Source organism: Rattus norvegicus, chromosome 18 (assembly GCF_036323735.1).
Source record: "Rattus norvegicus strain BN/NHsdMcwi chromosome 18, GRCr8, whole genome shotgun sequence".
Lineage (NCBI taxonomy): Eukaryota > Metazoa > Chordata > Mammalia > Rodentia > Muridae > Rattus > Rattus norvegicus.
In genome coordinates, this window is record NC_086036.1 from 59,435,512 (window position 1) to 59,451,341 (window position 15,830).

At 43.1% G+C, this 15,830-nt stretch overlaps 1 protein-coding gene across 5 annotated transcripts in view; it reads left to right on the plus strand.

Annotated features, from left to right (window-relative positions):
- The first annotated feature begins 221 nt into the window (after positions 1-221).
- The window catches only part of Wdr7 (WD repeat domain 7), a 283,068-nt gene continuing 267,459 nt past the window's right edge, over positions 222-15,830 (plus strand). For 2 of the 5 annotated variants that reach the window (NM_023975.2, NM_001395078.1), the window contains exons 1-3: positions 257-463; positions 12,242-12,414; positions 12,803-12,909. In NM_023975.2, the coding sequence (NP_076465.1) occupies positions 12,256-12,414; positions 12,803-12,909 (266 nt within the window). In that variant the 5' untranslated portion in view covers positions 257-463; positions 12,242-12,255. Of the gene's footprint in view, positions 464-566; positions 660-12,241; positions 12,415-12,802; positions 12,910-15,830 lie in introns of those variants that run through there. The other 3 variants (XM_017601032.3, XM_063277569.1, XM_063277568.1) reach the window with 3 other exon arrangements.

The following is a 15,830-nucleotide window of genomic DNA, read 5'->3' on the forward strand; positions in this document are numbered from 1 at the left end:
ATTCCATCCTTGTATGCTTTCCGTCAAAGGAACTGGAAGCCAGAACGCAGTCTAGACCGGACTTATAGTAGACAACATGGCGACAGTACTTTGGGGGCTTCAGTCGCCACAGTAACCAGACCACGCCCGCCTGGGCTGGGCGTGCTGAGAAGCTGAGCGGTTTCCACCTCGCCTCGCTTTTGCGACATTTGCAGCGACGTCACGACAGTTGAGGCCGGTGTCAGCCGATTTACGGCAGTTGAGGCCGGTGTCAGCTGATTTACTGCAGCGGCGGCGGCGGCGGTGGCTCCTTGCAACCAGGCAGGGTGAGGTCGGCTGCACCTGCTTGGGGTCCCTCGGGGTCGCCCACCCGGAATTGCCCGGCTGGTCCTCCTCACGTACGCCGCCTTCTTTACCTCCTCTGCGGGGGCGCCCACAGCATCTCCTACAGACATGATTATCGCCTGAGGTGAAGCTTTGACAGGTAAGAGAGCTTTGGAGCCTCCTTGTGAAAGCCAGGCTTTAGAGCTTAGCCTTGGAAGGCAGGGGTTAAAGGTCAAGGGTCACGAGCCCTCCGGAGCTGGAGACCGTTCAGCTGTCAGATTGTTCTGGTTGGCTGCTGCTCTGTTTGGTACTTCTGCTTCAGACCATCTCCAGGAGCCTTTTTCTGCAGCGTTGGGGTCCGTCAGGATCCCTTTGGGGTCTCTAGCCTGGTGACATTTGCTGCTTGTGGAAGTGGCCCTAGTCTTTAGGTGGAACTGCTTTGCTCCCAGGGATTATCTGTTTGCTCCCAGGGTCGGGTGACTAGAGATGATCATGGGCGTTTATTGGTAATGTTCTTGCACTGGGTTCCCTATGTCCGGACTTATATTGGTACTACTGTTTGGTTGATGCTCCTGGCTAAGGGGCGACAACACTGTCTGTTAGAGGCTCGTCTTTGAGAGGCCACTTGCCTGCTGTCTTTTAGGACTTGCTCTGACAGAATGCCTGCTGTCTTTCTGACTGGTGGGCCCTGGCATTCTGAAACTATGTTCGCAGCTAGCGCTATCCTGCCTTCGATTTGAAAATTATGTCCTTTTTAATCCACCTGCAATGTCTGCACCTTAGGCGCTGTGCAGAACTCTCTGGTTTGTAAGCTCTTGCCGATTCAGGTACATCACAGACTGCATACGTGTTTTCTTGATGCTGACTTTAGTGCTTAGTTAGTACCAGCTATATATTCCGTTTCTTGTAATATTTCTCATGGGACAAAGACTTTTTTTTTTTTTTTTTTTTGGTTCTTTTTTTCGGAGCTGGGGACCGAACTCAGGGCCTTGCGCTTCCTAGGCAAGCGCTCTACCACTGAGCTAAATCCCCAACCCCGGGACAAAGACTCTTAATTCCCTTCTTTCTCTTCTTCCTCTTTCTCTCTCTCTCTCTCTCTCTCTATCTCTCTTTCTTTCTTTCTTTCTTTCTTTCTTTCTTTCTTTCTTTCTAGAGGTTGTCTCTCCTTGTATAGCTTTGGCTGTTCTAGAACATGCGTAGAAATACATCCTAGTGCAGTACAGGCTGGCCTCAAACTCAGAGATCTGCCTGTCTCTGCTTCCTGAGAACTGGGATCAAAGGCATGTGCTAACAAACACACCCTGCTATGATTCTTCTCAATGATGTTTATTTCTTAGAGAACTTTCTTCCCAAGATTACAATGATCAAAGAAATCGAGTGGTTGGTATTTTGTTATCTAACATTTCCAGTTTGCTTCAGCTTTTCCTTTTGTAAGCAGTCTTATGATAGTATGGGGGTGGTTGTCAGACCCCAAAGGAAATTCACGTTGAAATTGTCTCTATTATAAAGAATGAAAAACTACTTTGATTTTTACCCAAAATTTCAGCTCCCTGGCACTTCAGGTTGGGAGAGCAAACTGCATAACAACCCAGGAAAGCCTTAGTGTCAAATGCCATTTAAGAATTAGCATTCCAGAGGGAGGGGTAGAGGCTGATGGATCTCTGTGAGTTTGAGGCCATGCCTGTGAGTTTCAGGACAGACCAGACTACACAGAAAGACCTTGTCTAAAGAACAAAACAAAACAGAACGAAATAGTGAGCTATTTTCTCAAAATTTCTACTTAAAATTTCTGCAGAGCTCTGCTTTCCTAGTAGGACAAAACATCTGGGTGACTGAATGAATCATATAAACTTAGTCCTACCTGTGGGAAGTTGAAATTTGGGGTACAAAGCCTTATCTAGATATTTTCTTTTATTATGAATACAGTTTTTATTATAAAAAGTTAAAGGAAATGGAACAGTTTTTCCCCTGTGAAAGTTCAGCATTCAGTCCTTTAAAAGCAGTGAGCAGTGCCTTTAGTCCTAGCATTCCAGAGGGAGAGGTAGAGGCTGATGGATCTCTGTGAGTTTGAGGCCATGCCTGTGAGTTTCAGGACAGACCAGACTACACAGAAAGACCTTGTCTAAAGAACAAAACAAAACAGAACGAAATAGTGAGCTATTTTGTGCTTCTCTCAAAACCTCAAGGTAACCTACCTCAAGAGAAGAGTAGGATAACCTCGTGTTGAAAGGAAGTCTTTAAGTTTGTTTCGAGGGCTGGAGAGATGGCTCAGTGGTCAAGAACACTGAGTGCTTTTCCAGAGATTCTGAGTTCAATCCCCACAACCACACGGTGGCTCGCAACCATCTATAACGGGATCCAATGCCCTCTGAAGACAGTGACAGTGTAGTCACATACATAAAACAAATAAATCTTTAAAAAAAAATTCATTTGATCCTTGGGTAGAGGTGTTCAGTGTCCATCACTGGGGTGGTTCAATATACCAGTTCACATTCTGCCCTATTATTCCAACTCTTACCGCCGTTTTCTTACCTATTCACCCAGTGGAGACCAATACAATGTGTGCGGGGTACCCGCTTTAGTCTGTGCTACTAAACGTGTGTTCTTTTGAGTGCCAGAGTTTTTAATTGTGTCGTGATTATATCGTTCTTGTTCTCCCAAGGTGATTAATGCTTCTAACCTCTGACTTTTAATTTAAAGAGGATTTAATTTTGTTCCAGTGTGTGTTGCTTGCATGACTACGTGCCCTATGTGTGCAAGCCTGTTGAGGTCAGGGGTAGGCATTGGGTCTCCTGGAGCTGAAGCTGTCCGAGGTGGTGAGTCACCCTGAGGTGGGTGCTGTGAACTGGAGTCAGGGCACTGTAAGGGTAAGGAGTGCTTTGGGCTGCACCTTTAGCCTCCTGCCCTGCGGTGTTTTAGACTGCACACGTGCTTTGGTTGATCCATCTGGGTGTATCCACGGCGTCTAACTTTCCTAGCACTGTAGAGGTTATTGCAATAGCAGTCTGTGAGACACGTGAAGGCCACATGTTTCCCGAGTATAAAGCAGTCACTGAAGCTCTGTCAAATCGTGTCGGAGAAAAAGCTAGAGAGGTGCGTGCTTTTGCAGGGAAGCTCTTGGGGGTTGCCATGGCCTGTGTTTTCCTTTTTGTAAAATTGACTATCCATCTAATTACCACGTTTATTTTGTAGTTCCCGTCTTGGTGTGTTGCTAATAGCAGAGACTCACAGATCTTTTTTTTTTTAACCGTGACATGGGTTCTTGCTTATAGTCATGGAGGTCTGACTTTGAGTGGGCCTTTCGTGATGAGAGTTTTACATGGGTACTGAGGGAGCACAGGTATCATCTAGTCGGAGATAGGAAATGCACAGGTACGAGCATATGCGTGTGTACTGTGTACTGGCCTCTCTGCTTTTAAAAAATTACCTGTGTTTAATTATTGGGCTCCATCCTGAGGACTTTATCTGATTGTAATCACTTCCTAGAGGCCTCACCTCTGAATATCCTGGGTTAGTTTCCACTGGCTTTATTTATTACCTTGCAAAGAGGATTACGTTTCACCACTAAACCCTGGCGGACTTACTCCATAGCACAGATCGTTGTCAGTCTGCATGTTCAGCTGAACATGTGGAGGGTTTCCTAGACCCTAGTCCTGTAAGTTTTACAGATACATCCCTTCGCTTTACGCCATATGTCAGTGTCCTTTTCTGTAATGCACTTCACTAACAGACACTTTCGATTTTGATATACTAGATTTCCCCTTACATTTAGCCTGCGGTTACAGGTTTTGTTTCTGACGTTTTCTTGACTATATCTCAAAGTAAGTCCTCCTGTGTTAAGCATCACTGATTTCATAGTTTTCCTTTAAATGTTTCCTTTATGTATGTCATTACGTGCTGTGATCCAGTTCCTTTTCCATACAATGTGCCAATTTTCCTATGCTCATTCCCACTTTCTCCCACGTACGGGCTATATTTTGATGTTTATTCCAATGCTGGATCGTCTTCCTTTAGTTTACTTTTCTGTATGTGCTCTGATGCTATGCTTTTTGTGTTCATTTTAAGATTCATTATTACTGAGATGGGGTCTCACTTGAAGACCTGCCTGACCTCAAACTCTGCCGACCAGGCTGACTTCTGCCTTCTGAGCTAGGATTAATCCTGTTGCTGCCACACCCAGCTTACGTTTGTTATTTCTATTTGTGTTTTAGTGTATGTGCATGTGCGTGTGCCTGCATGTGTGTGTGTGTAAATGTGTAGGAGGGTGGAGGACAGACAAGGCAGTTGATCTCCTGGAGTTGGAGTTCCAGGAAGTTGTAAGTCACCCGATGTGGGGACAACTGTGCAAGGAGTGGGCTCAGGAGAGAAGATTAGGATTTTATTTTAGGATATGTTAAAGTTTCAGAACTTACTAGTTATGCAGAGGAGTTTGGAGTTCAGGAGACAGCCCTAAGCTGACAGGGGAACCCTCATCATGTAGCTAGCATTTTATTTTGAAGAGGGAATGTTTCATTGGTTTTTTCAGTGTGCCACAAAGCCACTGCTTCACTTGCAAAGACTTCAGCCAGTGCAGCACATGGTAAGATAGCAGCAGCCAGTGCAGTGGATGGTAAGACAGCAGCAGCCAGTGCAGCACATGGTAAGATAGCAGCAGCCAGTGCAGTGATGATAAGACAGCAGCAGCCAGTGCAGTGGATGGTAAGACAGCAGCAGCCAGTGCAGTGGATGGTAAGACAGCAGCAGCCAGTGCAGTGCATGGTAAAACACTGCAGCAGCCAGTGCAGCACATGGTAAGACAGCAGCAGCCAGTGCAGTGCATGGTAAAACACTGCAGCAGCCAGTGCAGCACATGGTAAGACCGCAGCAGCCAGTGCAGCACATAAATGTAGCCCTTCATCTGACACTGAATAACACGCTTTTCTGTGCTCCCAGAGATTTCCAATGAGAAGATACATTTTCCCCCTTAAATCCAGGGATAGATATAAATGAGTTATAAATACTTTCAATACTGTGTGAAACTTACATTGTTCTCCTGAAATATGGAATTTTTATATGAGTACACTGTAGCTGTCCTCAGACACACAAGAGTCATCAGATCCCATTACAGATGGTTGTGAGCCACCATGTGGTTGCTGGGATTTAAACTCCGTGCCTCTGGAAGAACAGTCAGTGCATTTAACTGCCGAGCCAACTCTCCAGCCCAAAATACGGAATTTTTATACTCACTTTTTTGTTATTGCGCTGGCTAGGTTTATGTTCTATTGACAGAAGCCAGAATCACTGGGAAAAGGGAAGATTAATTAACAAAATCTCCCCGCCAGATTGGCCTGTGGTGCATTTTCTTGAGTGATGATTGATGTGGAGAGCCCAGCTCACTGTGGGCAGTGCTACTTCTGGGCTGGTGGTCCTGGGTGCTGAGCAAACCATGAGGAGCAAGCCAGCAAGCAGCATTCCTCTATGGTCTCTGCATTAGCTCTTGTCTCTAATTTCCTGCCCTAACTTCTTTGATTATAGACTGTGACGTGGAAATGTAGGGGAAATAAATCCTTTCCTATGAAAGTTGTTTATGGTCATGGTGTTTTATCACAGCAATGGAAACTTTAACTATAGAGATAAAGTCTCACCACGTATCTTGGCTGGCCTGGAACTTGCTATGTAATAGACTAGGTTGGCCTTGAACTCATGGAGATCTGCTGAGTGCTGGAATTAAAGGCTGGTGGAGGAGCACACCCAGCTTTATATCCACTTTTAAAACTGGATATTTTTAATCTCATAATTCTCAACACCAGAATTTAGCCCCTAGTCTAAATACCTAGTCTAGGTTATTATAAAAAGATGTACATTGTGTTTATCTGTATACATTAGGAAGTTGGGGGGATTTTCTTTTTTTTTTTTTTTTTTTTTTCCTTTTCTTTTTTTTCGGAGCTGAGGACCGAACCCAGGGCCTTGCGCTTGCTAGGCAAGCACTCTACCACTGAGCTAAATCCCCAACCCCGGGGATTTTCTTTAATAGCACTGTTGAGAACAGTTTCTTTTCTATCAGTTTTCCTAGAAGTTATTTCAGGTCTTTGATCCAGCACTAATCTAAGAAAACCATGCTGGGGCCAGTTATATCACACTGTTCTATCTGGTGTGCGCGTGTGTGTACTCCTTAATGAATTTTACATATTTCCTATACATTTAGTCACTCGGTGGTTCATTCCCTCTGAAGGGTGCTCAGTGTCATCTTGACCAGCCAACCATCTTCATGGCAGGATTTGGTGACGAGCCCTGGGTCTTCTGCAGAGTTCTCCATCAACTTCAGTTACTTCTGACAGGATTGTAGAGCTCACCATGGCCTTCACCCTCTTTAAAGCACCACAGTTCATCTTGTGTTTTACATTTTGGCTCGTCTTCAGGCAGAGCACAGTAAACACTCTCTCTGAAAGCTTCCGGTGCATGATTGCTGATTCTCACTGCTACATGCATCATTCTCTGCTGGTACCTCTTCCTGTTTCCCCGAATTTACGCACGAGCAGCAGATGGGTCTCCTGAGCACCACTTGCCACTTACAGCACCACAAGTCATACACACACACACACACACACACACACACACAGGCACCACACACACACACACACACTCACACACTTACACACACACACAGAGGCATCACACACACACACTCACACACACACAGGCACCACACACACAGGCACCACACACACAGGCACCACACACACACACACACACACACACACACACACACAGAGGCACCACATACATTTATGGGGATCGAGGTTAGGAAAAGTAGAAGAAAGTCAGGAGAGTGTGCAGATGTGAAGGTAAAGAAGTGTTTAACAGGCTGCGTGAACTACATCAAGTGTTGCTGGTAGATTAGTTAACGTAAGGAGCAGGACTGAGCTTAGTTTAGCTTGGGGTTGATGGCCTAGTGAAGCAGCAGTCTGTAACTAGGCATTGTCTGTAGTCTCTAAGGAGGACCGTAATATAAATACGAATGCTGTAGCTTAGGTTACACATATCCTCCGAGTTCAGAGAGAGCCAATGGGAGAGCCGGTTCTTCTCCAGCTAAGGTGACTCATACCTTCATACTTACAGCGTGTTTTACTGATCTGATTTCTGAGACATTTTGACCTCTGGCTTGGTTGTCTCTTCTTCTAGGCGGTTTAATTAAGTTTATATATGGTAAAGTTTCAGGGCTCAACTTAGGGACTAAGGACAGTAGGAGGGAAATAGTAGCACTAATTAGAGGTCCTGGGAAGGTGAGAGGGAAGGCCATAAAACTGGTCGTTCTGCCAAGTGGAACCTGTTTCTGCTGCGGGGTGAGAGCCGATGGGCAGATCAGTAAGTGCTGAAGTTTGGTGCACACGCCTGATGGGCGAGGAGCTCTGGCAGCCAGGGCAGCCACAGAATTAAAAACACCAGTGATATGCCTGACAATCTGTGACTTACTTTTAAAATTGTGATTTATTTCTGTAAAGATAGCCACATAGTTCTTCAAAACCTACGACATCGACCTAGGGCTGTTTCAGTAATGAGAAAATACGTACACTGCTATGTTAACATCCTCTGCTCTTGTGAATAGACAGCACTGGAACTTCCTTACACACAGCACTCCTAAAGTGCCAGCTTCATCGAGACAGCATTGTTTCCTTCCTTCCATCCAGATAGGAAAGGATGACCTTGTCAGCTGTGTGGCGTTGGAAGGTTGCGTCCCTCATAGCTCCAATTCCCGAACTGCTCTGTTAAGGAAGCAGCTGAGCGCTCAATTTCTTCCCTGCTTTTTCTGACCTAGCCATCTCTTCATTGTTGGCTTGTTTTTCTAAGTCGTTAATAAGGGCAAAGACACAAAGAACATTCATTATCTTCTTGTTACGTTTTTGTTTTTGGTTTTTTTTTCTTGAGATGATCTCACTGTGTAGCGTTGCTTGTCCAGGAAATCAGTGTGAGGACCAGGCTGACCTCAAATTCATAAAATCCTGCTGCTTCTGCTTCCCCAGTGCTAGGATTTTAGACATATGCCACTACCTTGTCACAGAAATTCATAATATCAATGGCCACTTTGTTGATGGCAGACCGCAGCGATCTTGACCTGGACACACTCTCTTGACAAATGATGTAGGACCAGCCTCTGAGAGTCCAGTGAGCCTTCGCAGCCTTGTCCTTTTCCTCACTGCCGTGGCGAGTATGTTTAGCTCTTAGGTGTTCAGTTGCTGCTTTCTGCATCTCTCATTGGTGGAACAATAGGTAGTGCCTGCACTAGTTCCCATAGCCCCATTTTCACAAGAGTCTGAGTTTGTCTGTGAGGAATAGGAGGTCTCCCTAGTGCTCAGAAAGAGCACAGACCGAGAAGATGTCGGTGCCTTCGTGAACATGGTCACTGTCCTAGGATGGAAATACATCTCTTTTTTTGCATTTAAAAGTTATAAAAACAGTATAGAAAAATTAACATTCTTCTTTTTATAGGTTATTTTATTTATTTACATTTCAAATGTTATCCCCCTTTCCCATTCCCCCACATTAATATTCTTATACTTGATTAAAAGGCATGTGTGTATATATTAGGCTTGTGTGCACATTTGTGGAGCAAGTGCATGCTTGATGCCGAAGGTTAGCAGGAGTTGCAGATGGTGTGAACTGCTGTCTACTTCAGCATGGCCTTCTTTAGGGCCTCTCTTCAAATGCAGTTACATTGGCTGGCAGGGGCTTCGACGTGTGAGATTTTGGGAGGACACATACTTTGAGTTCACAAGAAAATACATTGCATACAACTTGAGCGTTTTACTTACTTGTCTGTAAAAATACAAAAGAGAGTTTGTAGACGGTTACACTAATTTGAATATGAACAATATTGCTGGTGCTGTTTGATAATGGTATTGTGTTTATCCTGAAGAAGAGTGCTTTCATTTTGTAAGTTCTGTGTTTAAAAATATTTAAGGGTGATACACATAATTTTCACGATACACATAATTTATTTTCTAATATTTAAGCTTTCTCCCCATGGACAAAATTCCCATGGCTGAACTTCTGATTTTTCTTTCCAACTTTCACACCGTGAGATAAACAATAGTCACCTCCTTTGGAAAGTGTGGAAACACCTTCTAGTTGTTGTCAAGTGTGCAATCTTTTTAACTTTTGGGCCGTTTTGCTGTTGTATTCCCTCCTTGTCTCGGGGTTAGAGGGACACCTGGTTGCTGAGAGCTGCCTTAGAGAGTACTTTGAGACCAACACCCTTGGGTCTGAAATGGGGAAGGGCAGTCCTGCTTCCAGGGCCATCGTCTCCGGAGCTCAGACAGCATGAGACAGTTGAACAGGTGAACGTGCTTTCCAGTTGCAGCTCTGAGCTCTGACCCTCGCATGTCTACAGCAAGTGCTTCTCCACCGAGCCATGCCTCCAGCAATGTATTTTCTGTTTCCAGAGGCATCTAGAATTGAAATGTTTTTATTTATTAGATAATGCTATAGTTTGGAATATAGCATCTCTCCTGAAAATACTAGTTAGAAAATGTTAATATACAGTCAGTGCTTTGGAGAGTTAGTGATGTAATTTCTTCAAGCATTCCCATTAAACTTAATACACTTTTAGTCATTTGATTAATAGTTTTACTCTTGGCCTTTCCATGAATATATGATTTTTTTTGTTTCAATGATTCCTATGACTTGGTTCATTTCAATTCACTATAAAGATTTTTGGGATATATTTCTTTTCAAGCAATAGATGGTAATGTTAGCAATATGGAGACTGTAGAATTAATAAATAATTGACTAGTTGAATGCTGGTGATTGATTGAAGATGACACTCCATGAATTTATATTGCCCCTTTCCTACTTCAGGTAATTCCTAGTGATATCATTGGCTCAGCTCAGAGAAGTTCAGATTTAGATTCTTGTGGTCTGATGATTAAACTTGTTTTAAATCCTGTGATCTAATGACTAAATCCAGTTAAATCTGGACTAACTTGCCCATTTCTCATTTTTAATCAGTTATATAGAGATAGGTCTATCCATAGAAGTATTTGTTATGATTTAGTGATGTAAGCCACATTATCCTTTATTCCATGTTATTTCCTGAGTATTTCTGGTGGCTTTTCTAAAGTTTCACTTTTATTTAATTAAACTTTTAAAGGTTTACATAAAAAAATGTTTTTAGGTACTTACTACCATCTACTCATTGGTCCTAGGTCTGCTTTCATTGCCTTTAGCTTGGGTTGGGTTTTGAGTAGATCCTGGACTATCTAGAGGAATGGTGTTTTATTCCCAGAGCTCCTGGGGTTGCATTCAATGCTTTGAGCTTGATTGTCTGCTTGGGGGAAATCTTTGGTGATAAGATTGAAAGCCAATGTCATCACCATGGAAAAATGAACTCCTTCCAAATATGTTTCTCCAGAAAGTCTTTGTTGAGGAGGCCATGCTTCTAGGAACACACTGTTCTGAATTTACTAAAGTCAGTTTGGAGTTTAGTTTTTCTTGCTAATGTCTGATAGGAGTATGGAAATAATTGCAATCTCACGATAGCTTGTGCTAATATAGTATAAATGACTTTATTAATAAGGATGTTTCTTGAGTTTTTTCTTTAAATGTATACCTTTTATTTATAATAAGGAAATATTTTTGAAGAAACAGACTGGTGAAAGCTATAAATTGCAAGAAAAAAAAAGTGTTGTATAGGTTGTTTCTGGTAGACATTCTAATGTCCCTCAACCTTCTTAGGTTGTCTTTTCTCTTTAGACAGTTTCTTTTGATTGACCACGTGTCAGGCTGTAGGATGTTCCAGGCCTGGCATAGTTCTCTGTGGAGTACTCTTTATCCCATCCTTGTAACTTCCCGGAACTCAACATTTGCTTAGGTCTTTAGCCATGTGGTTGTAACACAAGCGGTTTAGCAAAAAGTTATGTTATATGAAGCAGTGATTCCTCATGTTCATGATTTCCTACAAAAATACCTTGAGTACACAGTGATTAATTATCATTTCAAATTTAAATCTCCTCGCTAGAAACACACCTTAATTTAGGTGCAGTTGTTTAAGGACATTATTTTCCTCCAGGTTTCAGCACTACAAAGGACACACGTGACCTCTGGAGTAAATGTGGTTAAGTGAGTTTCTCATTAAGTGTGTTCACTCAATGTTTAGCACACAGTGAAACAGACCTTTTAGTTTGTTTCGGAAGGGAAGTATTTTATACTACTTTGGAAACTTACTGAGGTTTGAGGCCCTCCTCACTCAAAGAGTAAGGGAGACTATAGGTTCTGGTGTCAGGGTGCTGATCTAGGTCCGTCACTTGTCTCTGCATGACTCTGTCAAATGACTTTGTCAAAAGACAGTGCCGTAGGACTTACTTACAGAATGCAAGAAAGGGTTGAGATTACATGTATTTCCATTTACCCCTACACAAGGCTTAGAAGGATTCTCAGACCATGAAAGTTCTTTACATTCTTGTCCAGTGATTGCTGGTATAGTCTTTAAGTACCATGTTTTTTGAGTACAGTTTTGGATTTGACTGTTTTACTCTTGGAGGCAGAGGACTTGGATCCAAGCACTGTAGCTTACTAGCTCTCTGCCTCAGGGCAGGCAATGCTTATGTTTCATTTCTTGTCTTCTACGCTGGAAGACTGTTTTAGGACTTGAAATAAAATGGTGCACTTAAAGTTGCTGTATACACTGATGTGATAAATCAACGTGTGTTGAAATGATTAGACTTCCAGTAGTAAAATTTAAAAGTTGTGAATGCCTCCAGTAAGTACTTTTGCCCAGTGTTTTAAGCCCCTGACTTTGGGAGTAAATATAAATGAACTACTTTTATTTGAGAGGATTTTAAGTGGTTAAAATTTGGTATTTAGAAAATATACTTATTTTCAAATTATACAAGTCAACTTCATAATAAAGGCATATAATGTGTTTTAAGAAGAATATCTGACATTATTCTTATTACATTTTCAGGTTTGAAAAACACAATGGCAGGAAACAGTCTAGTTCTGCCCATTGTTCTCTGGGGCCGCAAAGCACCCACACACTGTATTTCGTCAATACTGCTGACAGATGATGGGGGCACGATTGTGACTGGATGCCACGATGGACAGATATGTCTCTGGGATCTCTCAGAAGAGCTGGAAGTGAGTATTCGAATGTTTGCTGCACATTTAAAACACGAGTCAGTAATTGCTAGCACATCGTACAGCACACTGCTTGCCCTTACTGTTCAGTGTCTGGGCATTATCTCTTTCAGTCCGAGCCTGGATATTGATAGTGACTACTTAAACATGATTACTGATTGAAAGACCAACTTTCAAAAAATTATTTAGGTGTGTATGTGTGACTCCGTGTGTATGTGCACATGCTGCTGGATGTTCACAGAGACCCAGAGCCGGAGTTAAAGGGGTCGTGAGCCAAACTTAGGTCATCTGAAAGAGTGGCACATGCTCTTAACCCCGTGCCATCTCTCTAGCCCCAAGGCTAACTGTGTAAGCTATTATTTACAGCAGCATATTTCTGCCTCTCTAGGTTAATCCCCGAGCACTATTATTTGGTCACACAGCAGCCATCACTTGTTTGTCAAAAGCCTGTGCTTCTGGAGACAAACAGTACACCGTGAGTGCGTCCGCAAATGGGTAAGTCACAGTCTGCTTTTTCTTTTCAGTTTTTTGGTCAGGTTTCTCTCCCCACCCCCCAAGTTTTTATGTCTTAAAAAGTGTGGATCTTGGCTGAGCGTGGTGGTACACACCTTTAATGCCAGCACCTAAGAGGCAGAAGCAGGTAGATCACTATGAGTTTGAGGCCAGCTGAATAGACAGAAAACTCTAGGCTAGCTAGGGCCACACAGTGAGACCCTGCCTAAAAAAAGGCTGCAGCTTTTATTTGTTAGTTAAAAGTGTGTTTATAGGGGCTGGGGAGGTGACTCAGAGTTCAAGAGCACTCACGGCTCGTCTAGAGGACCCACTTTCAGTTCCCAGCACCCATGTTGGGCAGCCCACAACCACTTGTAAGATCAACTCCAGGGAATCCCACCTCTGCTGGACTCTACGGTACCCACATGCACATAGCACATCCTCAGAGAGACTCACACATAAACACACAGGGAAAAATACAAGTAAGTCTTAGAAATTGTGTTTATAGGTTGCCGTGTGACACTGATATTTTCATACTTTCTAATCAGCACCCCTAGGGGGGATTTTCTTTCTATTGCAGCATCTTCTTGCGCTGTCTAAATCTGAAAGAGGATGTTTGGATGTTTGAATTACAGTTTTAAGAATACATGTTTTCACAAATAATTTTCTGTGATACTTTATTGCCTTTTTTTTGCTTTTGAGAAACCCAGGCTATCACGAAAGGAAAAGCATGATCATAGCTTACACAGCGTTTTTATTGAGTCAGCTGGCAACTCCGGGGTTTTTAGGAAACTCGAGTGATGCCATGCTGTCTCCGGCTGGGAGGCAGAGCTCTGCCAAGCTTTTGCTGTTGTGATGCTGTGTGCTCATGTGCTGCTGAAGCCAATTCCCCTGCCTCAGGACGGGCCTTGAGTGGAGAGGCAGCCACTGATCAGTCTCAGTAGGGTCCAGAGGGGGAAGAACTTTAAAAACATTTTTTTTTGACACAAGTTGGGGAACTTGTAAGACTTTATGTGAAACATCTTTTCTCTTCTATAATTTTTGGGTTGTAATTTATATGAATTTTTTGAAGCAGCAAGAGACAATATTAAGTAAAAACAATACTTTTTTTTGTTTTGGTCATAAAGGATCATTTTCATTGGTACACTTGTTTTATGGTGAATGCTGATTGAAAATTGTTTCAGCAAGGTATGGTGATGTCTGCCTGACACACCTGTTATCCCAGCACTCCAGAGAGAGGCAGGATTGCTGCAAGTTACAGGCTGTTATCGGCCTTTAATACCTAGAAAATTCCATGCCAACCGGAGCTACATAGCAAGACTCTGTCTCAACTATCAAACAACAGAAATATTTTTATATCATTTGAGATGTAACAAAATGAAAAACTTTAGTATCATTGCATTTTTGTTGCAGGATATTTGATCACAGGATGAACCTTCGAGATTGTGTTAGTTACTGAAAAAAGTTTCTAGTTGTGGTGTGGCTCTGTCCTTAGCACACAACTTTAATCTCTCTGGCTAGAATATAGACATATCACTAGTACACACATTTAATACCAAACAATGGAGGTAAAGCTGTTTTGTAGAAGGAAGCACCCGTGTTTAAAAGTTATATGTAACTGAGTTGCAGACAAGTGACAAATCAGAAAGATTGGACAGAATAGCAGGTACGTCCAACTCTCACAAGAAGAGAGAATAGAGGGAAGCTCCTGAAGAAAGAGCAGTGCAGGGAGAGGAGGCAGTTTTACTGGACAGTTGTACAGAGACAGGTTGAGGGGAGAACAAGCTAGACACAGGTGAAGACAGAACAAGCCAGAGAATGAGAGGGAGTCACGAGATTAGAACAGATTGCTAGAGTTAGTATGAGTCAAACAGAGCAATTCAGGAAGGGCAGAGATAGAGAGAAGCCAGACTGAATCAGTCAGCTTGGAGAGGAGCTCGAGCCAGAAAAGCTTAGCTGAATCAGACAGCCAGAGATCAGAAAGGACAAGAAAGGGTAGTAGTCTAACTCAGCAGTGAGCCTCAGAGACAGCCAGAGATCAGAAAGAACAAGGAAGGGTAGGAGGCTAACTCATCAGTGAGCCTCAGAGACAGCCAGAGATCAGAAAGGACAAGGAAGGGTAGGAGGCTAACTCATCAGTGAGCCTCAGAGACAGCCAGAGATCAGAAAGGACAAGGAAGGGTAGGAGGCTAACTCATCAGTGAGCCTCAGAGACAGCCAGAGATCAGAAAGGACAAGGAAGGATAGGAGGCTAACTCAGCAGTAAGCCTCAGAGGCTGGAAACCTTCTGGGCCTACATAAGATGGCACAGAGGCCAGAAGCCTCTGACTAGGCCTCCGCCAGCAAATAGAGGGAGCCATCCTCGGAGGCAACAATTACATCCAGTGAATGAAAGTCACTCTACACATTTTATTAATATTTTTCTGTTAAGTAAACCTTATTTCTTTAAAAGACAAGGCGTAGCAACATGTATAATTTTCAGTGTATTCTTTAGTTTGGAATACAAGGACTTTGGTGTTGATGTAATAAAATGCTTTAGTGGGGCTGACATTTGGGGCTCTGTTGGTTTTAGCTGCTTGTGATTTGCATGTGCAGGGCACACTAATGGAGCCCTTGGCTCTCAGACGTTCAGATGACAGCTTTATCTTTGGCTGTTCATTCAGTCCTTGCAGATCACATCCAGGTTGGCTCTGCTTCTTTATTACCTTAACTTCGAGCTTCTGGACGAGGGAACAGCTGCTGCTGGGAGCAGCCAGTATCAGAAACCTCTGCAAGGGAGAAGGAACATTCTGGAGAGCCTCACTTAAGTTCTGCCAAGAACTACTCACAAGACTCTACCAACCAGTGAGGAATCAGGAGTGCGTCCCCATTACAAGACTGATGTAGACTGAAATGGGGTGTTGACGGTTAGAAATGGGGTTAGA